This window comes from Alligator sinensis, unplaced genomic scaffold (assembly GCF_000455745.1).
Source record: "Alligator sinensis unplaced genomic scaffold, ASM45574v1 scaffold451_1, whole genome shotgun sequence".
Classification (NCBI taxonomy): domain Eukaryota; kingdom Metazoa; phylum Chordata; order Crocodylia; family Alligatoridae; genus Alligator; species Alligator sinensis.
In genome coordinates this window covers 2,394,821-2,406,063 of record NW_005842097.1, presented here as the reverse complement: position 1 = coordinate 2,406,063, position 11,243 = coordinate 2,394,821, and the positions used below count along the sequence as shown (strand labels likewise).

Here is an 11,243-nt window from a genome sequence, read left to right as displayed (position 1 = left end):
CCCCCCGACTCGGGAGGCACTAGTCACCCATGTTTTGGAATATACTGACCTCTTAAAGTTAGCATGTGTTGCAGGGGCGGGCAATTATTTTGAGCAGAGGGCCGCTTACTGAGTTTCAGCAAGTCATCAAGGGCTGCATGACAGGCAGCGCAGGGCAGATTAATATTAATTTTCTAAATTGTTTAGGGGCCTCGCAGGCTGGATAGAATTGGCAGGCCGCATCCGGCCCCCAGGCCACGTTTTGCGCACCCCTGTGCTAGGGAAATAATCCTTGCCTGAAAGGGAACAACTTTGCAATGCTAGGAGAGCACTTAACAAATGCTAAACTGCTTTAACTTGCGGTCACTGGAGTTTCAAGTGCATTTAATGCATAATAAGTGTAATGTGAGAAACTTTGTTTTCTTCTAAGAAGAAAAATGTGCCTGGAAAAGAAACTGAGTGCAATGGTGTTAAGTCAGGAAAGCTACCTGGAGTGACAAGAAACCAAAGGTATAGCATGAATCCAGAGTAGGTAGGTAGTGCTGCAGCCTCAGCCTCTTCTTTTTATAAACCTCAGCAACCTCCTTGTTCATTAGAATAGAGCAGGCAAGCAGAACAGAATAAGAGCACAGGGAATGACTCTCTATTCATGACTGGAGCACCAAAAAGAACCTGCTTCTATGAATAATTGCTTGAATCATCCACCTGGGTAACTTGCAGCATTATCTGTACTACAGCATACCTGGGAGTCTAACGTACCTCTAAGATCTTAGAAGAAGTTGCTGTTTGTACTGTACTTTTAACAATAACTGGTGAGAATAATTATGTCTAACTGTTCCTGCTCTGGTGCCAGATTGATGTTAATCAAGAGGATATTCTTAGAAATACAACTTTTTGGAAAAAAACCCCAAATCTATGTGTGTGTGTGTGTGTGTGTGTGTGTATATATATATATATATATATATATATATATAGGCATGTGTGTATGTGTGTGTATTATATACATAATTAATATATAATGTATTAAAGGAATGCACAGTTAGAGAGTACCACGTGTAATAAAAGACATGCCAATTCGTAATCAACTTCACTCAGATTCTGCTGCACTTAGTTATTTCTAGTTAACTCAGATGTTGCACCCACGCACATTTCCTTCATGCACAGCTGAACTCAAATCTCACTTTTGTCCACTCCATTCCACTATAATTGTTGCTGGGAGCAGAATTGAAAACAGTTGGAGATGAGAGCACTTGACCCCTTTTAGAATACAGCTCTTAAATGTTAGGAGATACCAATGTTTCTGATCCTGCAACAAGGATGACACAAACAGATCTTTACAGCCAGAAAAATTCTTGTTAAAGTCAAGGCATCTCTGCAGAGCCCTCTGCCCATCCAGTTCAGGATCAGAATAAAACATAGGCGTTCAGTCATGCCAGAGAAATCAGAAATGGGTGGATACCTTCAACTTAGAATCATGGATTTTTTTAAATACACTCTGTCTCTTGCCACGGTCAAAATGAAGTACTTTAAAAAGTCATCTGAAGTTATATTCTTACAATTTCTCAGTATTATTCTTCTCTCCTCCCTTGAGAGTTTTTTAAGTTTGAACTGTTACAATCAAGTAATTCATTACCTATAATCAAAATGCTCCAAGATTTCTACTTCCATCAACTTCATCAGCCTCCATTTGGTTTTCACGGCATCTCAGTCAATGTCATGCAGACTGTAAAATGAAGATAAAATAATAATACAAAGCAAATCCCTTTCATTGCAATGCATAGGGAAATGTTTGGAGCAGATTTGCATCTTTATCCATAGTTTGATTTATCTTTGTTGTGATCTATTTACCAAAAGGGTTTGTAGTTTATATTTTACAGTAGGTCGTATTGACTGTGTGTTATTGACATATACTTAGCTTAAAACTATTATCATTTTAAAGCCCCGGATTTAGAAACTAATTACAAGACATTAATAGCTAAGCCCTAGGAGTTAAGTCATGCAAATATTGCTGTCTGTGAAGTTGTATATACAAAAACTGTTTGAACTGTTGACTTGGTATCTGGAGTCTGAAAGCAGTCTGGAAGGTGGTAATAAATCTGAGGACAATCCCCAACAATTGTTTATTCTAATGTGTCTCTGAAAATCATGGTATAGTTGTTATTAAAGTCATAACCATGAAGTGTTATTTTTTTTCCAGCAGAGTACATTAATTATTGCTAATGTAATTATTTCTGTACTGATTTTTATTTTAATCAAACATTGCATGAAATCATTTAGTTCAGAGCAAGCAGCGTATTATAGAAATGCTCATGTTGGTGAGGGGGGAAAAAAGAAGCAATGTTTAAATTATACACATATATTAAGTTAGTTTATTTGCTTAAATGGACAATTATTCCAGGCCCTGTGAGCAGGAATAAGCATTTCTTGTGCATGTTTATTCTACAGAAAGCAATATTAAGATTTGTATTAGCAGCAGATTAAATAGTTTTGAACTCTGTGCAGCTTGGGGTTGTGCAGAAGTTCAAAGAGAATGGGAGTAAGAATTAGAGATAACTGGGAACTGAAATGGACTCTACTGTGCTGTGGAAAAAAACAGTTCATGAGGAAGTTTGGGCTTGTGGACAAAGCACTGAAGAGATCTGAGTTGAATTCCCAGCTCTGAGATTTCCTGTGACCTTGTACAAACCATTTAATCTCTCTTGCTTCTGTTTTGCACCCCCACCAAAAAACTATATGAGTGCATGCTTGATCACCTTAACTAATCTCAATTGCTGTTGTCCCACTTGAGCAGAGAGGCAATCTCATAAGCAGCAAGGGTCCAAACCAATTTACAGCCTTATTTATTAAAATTAGCATCTTGAATTGCACCCAGAAAATGAAATGACAGCTAATACAGAGTGCAGGTATAATAGGCTTCTTACAAGAAGCGCCACTAAGCAGAATTCTGCTGCATTGTGTACTAGCTGAGGTTTGCCTGCAAAGAATTTTAGAATGCATCCCTTTACCTGTCATTGCCCCCTTACTAAGACTTTGTTGGGGGACTGAAGCATAAACAGATAGGAAAGTATCTTGACAGATAAGCTTGAAAATCTGAATGGCAGTGTGTATGCAATTGCTCCTTCAGAAACATGCATACAGTGGAATACCAATTTTTGCATGTGCCGTCATCATAATCTTGCATAAAACCTAGGCATGATGTTTTGGAGATCAGGTTTATATATACATATTTCAGTTGAATTAAGAGTAAGGCACTATCTCCTAATCGTAGTGCCCTCTCCAGTAGCTTGTACAAACTGTGACAAGACTCCTACTGGCAGGAGTCTATACGTGCAATTAATGCATCTGTATGTTCTGCGCTGAAAATGCATGTGCATTAAACTGCGCCTGGGCACAGATCTGAGTGTGTGTCTGTTGGGAGCAAATTTGTTCTCGACAGAAACAGTTCAGTCCAGGGCTGCTCCAGCCAGGACAATTCTCCCTGCCTCATGGGGATTGGGACAGGTTTCCATGTGGCTGGCGGGCAGTGTCCTACCAAGCCCAGACAGCTCTCCCCACTCCCTGTGGCCCCCTGCTGCTTAGGCTGACCAGAAGCAATTTGTTCCCAATCCATGTCTACACACGCGCTTCAATGCATTAGTTTAATGCACCGATTTCTAGTCCCTATATCTATGGGTACTGGAAAATGGCACATTAGACTAATCTACTGTGCAGTAGTTGCTGTGCACATGTAGACAATGACACTTTACTGTGCATTAGATTAGTCTAAGGTGCAGTAAAGCATCTCATGTAAACACACATTCAGATGGATAGTTTTAACTCCATCAAGCATTCTGTCCATCAAGGAAAGAGAACCAGGTGGTTTGTTAGTGTTGCCTTACTGTTCACTTTTTGGTAGGAAGGAAACCATCTTGAGCTGGAGTCTTCTTAATAATAAAAACAATGACATAAATGACTCCATTTCTAATGCTGACTGATTCAGAAAAGAGCCTGCTTTACTGAACCATGCTTGTCATTACTCTGAACGCCTCTGGGACATACATGGGAGGCTAATAGAATTTATACTTCTGTGTTCCTTGAGCATTAGTCTTAGGTATCAAATTAAACTGTGAACCTGCAGTAGTAGACAAACGGTGTAATTGCTGTGCAGCAAGCACAGGGATCCCACCCTCCTAAAAATGGGCATCTTCATATGGACCCCAAAACCCTTTTTTCAGAAAAGCGGTTTAAGCATAAAATGAGTATTACCATAAAATGCCCCAGCAAATGCATGTTGAGCCAAATATCTGGAGATTTACAATACCATGAGTTGGAGAGAGTCATGAGAGGAAGAATCTTCTCAGCAACAGTAGATACTTTCTCATCTCTTTTTCTCTTGCAGTTTCCCTCCCCTGCTGCCTCCCCCCATCTTACCTTGATCACTTTTCCTTTTTCTTTCTAGTATGGCAATGTGGCAGCAAGATGCTGAGATATAAAATGGATTAATCCCCCTGTCTAGTTAATGTGGATGTCATGTATCTGACCACAGGTTTTTTCTGACACATGGATCCGCTTACCTATATGCTTGACATATAATAGCATCAATACACTAGATATGTGAAATTTGATAGGATTAATAATTAATCCCACAAAACACAAAGAATAGACTCTACCTACACAATTCAGCTCTAGTCTACATTTCAATTTCTCCACAAATTTTGGGATGTGAGGAAACAGGATTTTGGTTTGACCCATGGTAAAGATGAGGGCTAACTGCAAAGTCTAAAACACAAAAATCCGTGGTTTAAATATAGTGGCAGAACTGCATATCAAATCAATACTTTTTATATACAATATATGTCCTAAATATATGTCCTGTGATGCATTGTTTCTATATTCATTTATATGTTTAAAATGGAGGCCATGACATGAGAAAGAAATTAGTCTTTTTTAATCATAGGAATGACATGTTTTTGAGCTTCCTGTTATGCATAGAGAAGATTTGCACCTACAGATATGAAACAAGAAGTATATAATAAAAACAAAATGCATACCTCTTGTACTAAACACCTCATCCATGAATGGAAGTGCTTTATAATGATGGATATCAATATCCTCAATATAAATATAATTATTTCTGGCGTATTGATGGGGAAATTGAGGCATATGTAGAAGTGGCTCAAGGCCAATGGAAGAGCCAAGAGGAGACCCTGGGTCTCTTCAGAGGCTCTGCCTACTTGGCCACATGCCTTCCCTAGTTTATTGTGTGCATGTTTTTAAAGGAGAGTTTTAGTTATTACTGGTGTCGGCAGTGGCCCAAATGCCCTTTATAGGGTCTCTCCCTCCAAAATGGTATTTGAGGAACTGGCACCTTTAAGACAATATTGGCTGCTGGGTGGAGTTTCTGGAGCTTATACTTGACATGGAGCAATCTGCTGCTGTTTTCTGCCAGGTTCTGCTAGATGTTGCTCTTTCTTTCCCATTGCTTAGCTTCCCATAAGCTGTAGAATGGATCAGAAAGACACAGCAGTCACCAGTTAGAAGCAGAGTAGTCATCTCTGTTTCACAAAACATTGAAATGAGGCAACAGATTCAATCCTGCAGCCCTTATGCCTGCAAAACTCTACTGAATTTCATGGAAATTTGGCCTGTATCAGGAGTTTTGCATTGAGCTCAAAGGGATTGGCAAGTGAATGAGAGAGATTGTAGCAGTGAAATGGGAGGCGTTTTTTTAACCTGGCTAAGATGCTGATTCTGTGCTCTTCCAGCAACATATGAGATAACCTCACTACTATCCAAACTCTGTATTTCTTACACTGCTTTTGGTATTTGCAATGCCACTAACTGAAACAGAAGCAGCAGAACCTTGAGCTTCAGGTCAGGTAAGTGAAGAAGAAAGTGATTTGCAGATGATTTGTGATTTTTAAGCTCATTTGTAAGTTAGAAGAGTTTTCAAATACTATTGACGGTTTAAGATGTCAACCAACATAGTTTGATTGTTATTAAATTAGAATTTCAGTTCACCTCTTCTGACAAATGTCAGACGCATGTTTTCAGATGAACTGTTTGAAAAAGGTTGCCGCTTGTCTCTGCTTAATAGCTAACAACACCTTGGGTTGCTAGGATCAAATTAAATTGTTGTAATCTAAATGTAGTGGTATTGTGTTTTTACTGAAGGATCACATATTGAATTTATGTACTAAAATGATCTTCTGTTGGTTTGTCGGAATATTGTGGGCCCTATATTGCAAATCCTTAACTCAGCAAAACTTTTAGTGGATAGGACTCAATTTGCAATGAATAAAAATAGTAGAAGAAATGTGCCATAAAAACGACCCATTTTATATGCAACATAAATGCAAACAGTAATTGAATATGAGGTGAGAAATGGAAATTACTGTGGCAACAGAATTGTCTTTTAGATGCAGGATTTCAGAAGCTAAATTAGATTCCAGGGAACTACAACAGAGGATTTCCAGGGGAGAAAAGTAAAGCAATGACTATTCTAGGGGAAAATTACCTTTAAAAATACCTTAGATGGCTAGACTGTTGACTAATACTTCATGTTTTTGTTCTGTTTTCTTCAAGAAGTTAAATAAAAATCACTTATATTAAAGACAAAACTGTCTAAGAAATGTTCTTGTCTTTGTAAGGAAAGTGTCTCCAGTTAGAATCAGATCTCTAATCTTTCCGTGCCAGGCTTCTCTGCCAGGTGGCTTATCAGACAGGCAGTTTTTCATTATTAATTTTCTAGCCTGAAGCAACAGAACAGTAGCAAATCTTTATGAGGCCAGTGATATAGAGTTATCATGCTGTATTCCCAGTAGACAAGAAAAAGGGCTTTCCATAATTTTGCCTGATCTTCTGTTTATCTCTTTACACACAGTATCTGCACAAAATGAGATACCTTTAGGCTGTCCCAAATATTAGGCAATGCCATGGAATACTTTTGAGAATATGGAAATTCACTCTTGATAAGCTTATAATGGCAGGGAAGTGTGATAATGCATTAAGGATTCCGTTCTGTGGTTCCTTGAGACATTAGCACACAGAAAATTAGCACAAGTCTCTTCATCACTGCAGCCTGGGTTACAGTAGAAATAGTTACTGCATGCTTATCTTTCATTTTCTATGTATAAGTGCTGCAGTAATGAGGTCAAGAAGGTTCTATGTGCAGCAGGTTGAGCAGAGAAGATGGCAGTCTGGACTCTTGAGTAGTATGGAGCTATCTGACTCTTTCAGTTGTGCAACCTCATGTAAGTATTCATCAAGCTCTCTATGCCTCAGCCTACCAATTTTTAATAGGTATAATACCAGCAAGCGCATAAGAAGGTGGAAGACAAGGCAAGCCACCTTTCTGTTATTCATCAGCATCCTTTTTATGGATCTCTTAGGTACCAGGTTGTGTGCGTGTGTCTATGAGACAGGATGACTGCAACTGATTACTAGAGTTAAAATCGTCTCCTCCTTTTTTTTTTTTTTTTTTAAACTTTCCACCTATTTCCTTTTCCTACTGTAACAATTTGCTTTTGTTCTCTGTGAAACTTGCACTCCTGCTCATTTTCTCTAGCTTGCCTATAAATAGCTTTGAAATTTGGCTCAAAGACTTTGAGATCATTTATCCAGATAGACCAGATAAATCAGTGGCAGTGCTGGGTTTACAGCTCTGGAGTTCCTGGCTCCTAGTACCTTGCTCATTCAAAGACACAGCACTGTCTTCTTCTAATTAGATAGATGTTATATTCAGATTACTTATTAAAGCCAATATCCTTTGGTTTCTCTCAAATATTTACTTTTAACTCAGTAGATCATAAAAAAAGAGTTCATGGGTTGTTTTTTTTTCCTTTCAGCATAAGTTGAAGGTATTGAAGGTTAATGAAGTTTCTAATAGAATGGCAGACCTTAGAAATATCTGTTATTGTGGGATTATTTTTGTAACATTCTCAGCAGTGTCCCTTGATAGCCTAGCAAGAAGATTAAACATTTGCAGTGGTATGTGGCTTTGGTTCTTTTTTTTTTTTTTTTTTTAATATATGAAATGGAGTCGAGTCAGGACCTATTTTGAATTAAATTAGGAAAGTGTAGATGAATCCTTCAGTTTAAGACATTAATAACAGCAAAAGCTGATTCACAAAACTCATTTTTATTTGTATTTGTATAGAAAAAGTGGTGGCACTAAAAAATATTTTGAAATTAACTATAAAATGTTATCCAGAAAGCTATTATCCTTTTTTTTTCTGTGACCTGTACATCCAGCCCAAGAGATCAGTCTTTGCAAACACTGGCATTCTTTTTTAGCCAATGAAAAATTAACAAAAATGATGGGATTGACCTTCATTTATGCCAGGCAACTGAGATTGGAATTTGGCTTTCAGTGCATCCCCATACATGCACGCATGTGGTTTGCAGCGCCACAGACTACATGTGACACACGTTGCAGGTGTTCGCTGCACTCCTAATGTGTAGTGCAGTATGATTTTTTGACACAGGAAGATCCCAGTCAAAACCCCACCACTGAAAAAAGTGTCTTGGCACATGCAGCAGCAGCGTGCGCTTCCAGAAAGGGAGTGTGGCTAACCAGAGCCACGCTCTGGCTGCTGGCCAGACTCCGAGCACATGGATTGCCACCGCTGCTACCTTGGGAAGCCCCCAGCACCCCAGGAAAGGCTTCTGAGGTCAGCCTGGGTGCTGGCCCCAGCCTCCCTTACCACATCCAGGGCCATTTGGCCCATGCTAGAGTGTGTTTGCAGGGGCGTGCCCAAGGAAAAATAGCAGCAGCACAAATATGTGCCACTGTTATTTGTCCTGTGGAGGATGCAGATGCGCGCTCATGGGAATATGCCCATAGAGTCGTATTAGGAATGTTAGGTCCCTACCAAGCAGTTTTTCTGGTCCAAGTTTGAAATACTTTGAAGGGGTCTCAAACTCTAATCCTTTGTAATGTACTGAGCTAGGTATTTGGGAGAATGCAAAGCTCTAGAGAGACCAAGCAAGAATGACATTCATTTTAAGATAATGTAATAATTGTCCAGAAGTGGACATGGTGCTACATGCATATAAAATAAAAGGTGTTCCTTAAACCAGATGTTTGCTTAATTATTATCTAGTATTTTCTCACTGACAAATGCTTCTTATGGATTTCATAAAGTTTGATTCTTCTATGGCTCATACAGTTCAAGGTCTTGCCACTGTCTTACTAGTTTTAGTACTGCATTTCCCTTTGGAGTGCATAACTTTTTTCTCATTTAAAAAGTTATCATTGCTGCAAGCAGCTCAGTAAAATGAAAGCCTCAGGTGTTCTTATCTCAGTAGGAAATCTGAGTTCTGGGTGTACGTTAAAAATTCAAAATGCTATTTGTGGCTGCTGCCGTGCCTTCCACATTACCTCATCACCGTGTACCTACTAATCCATGAAAAAAGAGTTCTCCATGAAAAAAAATAAAAAGCATTTTTTCTATTGATATCTTTTTAATGTACCTCTTTTTCTTAGGCTTTGCATATTGCAGTGAGTCCATTTGGGTTGGAATTTGCTAAAAACAATACAATGGTAATGACAATATCCGGAGTAGAGTTTTATGAGAAAATGTTGACATCTGCAATTTCCAGGAAAACAGAGTAACCCACCTGTGTCTGTGTTTTGTTGTTTCTTTTTTTAAATATGTGCACCCATTATTATTCCTTGATTTTTAGCACTGCCTTAGAGTAAAAATCCAAATAACCAGCCTCTGTCTGTTTCACATTTTTCATCCTGTAGATTGAGGAAATGCAGTGGGGTAAAGGCATACGTGAGATCCCATCCTCAGTCTGCAGTCAGCCTTGCAAACCAGGATTTAGAAAGAAGATGGTTAAAGGAATGCCATGCTGTTGGCACTGCGAGCTCTGTGATGGGTACCAGTACCAGGCTGATGAGGTGACTTGTCTTCTCTGCTCTTATAATGAGCGGCCTAACGAGAACCGCACTGGATGCCGTCCTATACCCATTGTGAAATTGGAATGGCATTCTCCATGGGCTGTCATACCAGTCTTCTTGGCTATGCTTGGAATTATTGCCACCATTTTTGTAATGGCGACCTTCATTAGATATAATGACACTCCTATCGTCCGAGCTTCTGGAAGGGAACTCAGCTATGTCCTGTTGACGGGAATATTTCTTTGTTATATAATTACTTTCCTGATGATTGCCAAGCCAGACGTTGCGGTATGCTCCTTCCGGCGTATCTTCCTGGGCTTGGGGATGTGCATCAGTTATGCAGCTCTTTTAACTAAAACAAACCGTATCTACCGTATATTTGAGCAGGGCAAAAAGTCAGTGACGGCACCTAGGCTTATAAGCCCAACATCACAATTGGCAATCACTTCAAGTTTAATATCTGTTCAGCTTCTAGGGGTCTTCATTTGGTTTGCAGTTGACCCACCCAACATCATCATAGATTATGATGAGCAGAAGACTATGAACCCTGACCAGGCAAGAGGAGTTCTCAAATGTGACATTACGGATCTACAAATCATTTGCTCCTTGGGGTATAGCATTCTCCTAATGGTTACATGTACTGTGTATGCCATCAAGACTCGGGGTGTCCCAGAGAATTTTAATGAAGCAAAACCCATTGGATTCACTATGTACACTACTTGTATAGTATGGCTTGCCTTCATTCCAATATTTTTTGGCACTGCCCAGTCAGCTGAAAAGGTAGGTGAAAATGAACGATTGTCAGGCCTTTATAGCCAAGTCATTGCCATTATGAATTATGACTAAAGTTCACTTTTAAGCAAACTTAAAAACGTGCCAGCTGATTAAAATATATTACTGATAGATGCATTATATATAAGAATACTTTTTCCAGTTAGTTGGTGGGACCATTCATTTGATGGTTAATGGGAATCATTGTAATCATTAGTTTCATTGTTGCATCTATTTCAACTGTCCTTTTTTCAGTATGATGAATGGGAGTTAGCTGTCACACTACCCAAAGAGATGGCTCTTAACTAAATCATCCTAATCAAGAAATTAAACTAGGCATCTGTCAAAAAATACAGCCATTCTTATAAATGTCTGCACTTCTGAAGTGTAACACTGGAGGTAGTGATCATTGTCAGCTGAACACGCTATATCAGAGTAGCATCCTAAAGATAAATTAACCCGTTATAATGAGGCTTGGTTTGTTTAAATCTAGATTGGGTATTTGCACACTGTACTGCAATCACTTCTGTGCAAGCTATGCAGTGTAGCCATGCCCTTGGTTCTCTAGAAGCAAATTCCCTGCCAGCATGAGATAGTTACATTTAAG

General features: G+C 39.0%; 1 protein-coding gene across 1 annotated transcript in view; it reads left to right on the top strand.

Moving 5' to 3' along the window:
- GRM7 (glutamate metabotropic receptor 7) overlaps positions 1 to 11,243 on the top strand; it is a 176,644-nt gene that overhangs the window by 43,544 nt on the left and 121,857 nt on the right. The window contains exon 4 of the mRNA XM_006024157.3: positions 9,710 to 10,645. Coding sequence (XP_006024219.1) covers positions 9,710 to 10,645 — 936 coding nt within the window. The remainder of the gene's footprint in view (positions 1 to 9,709; positions 10,646 to 11,243) is intronic.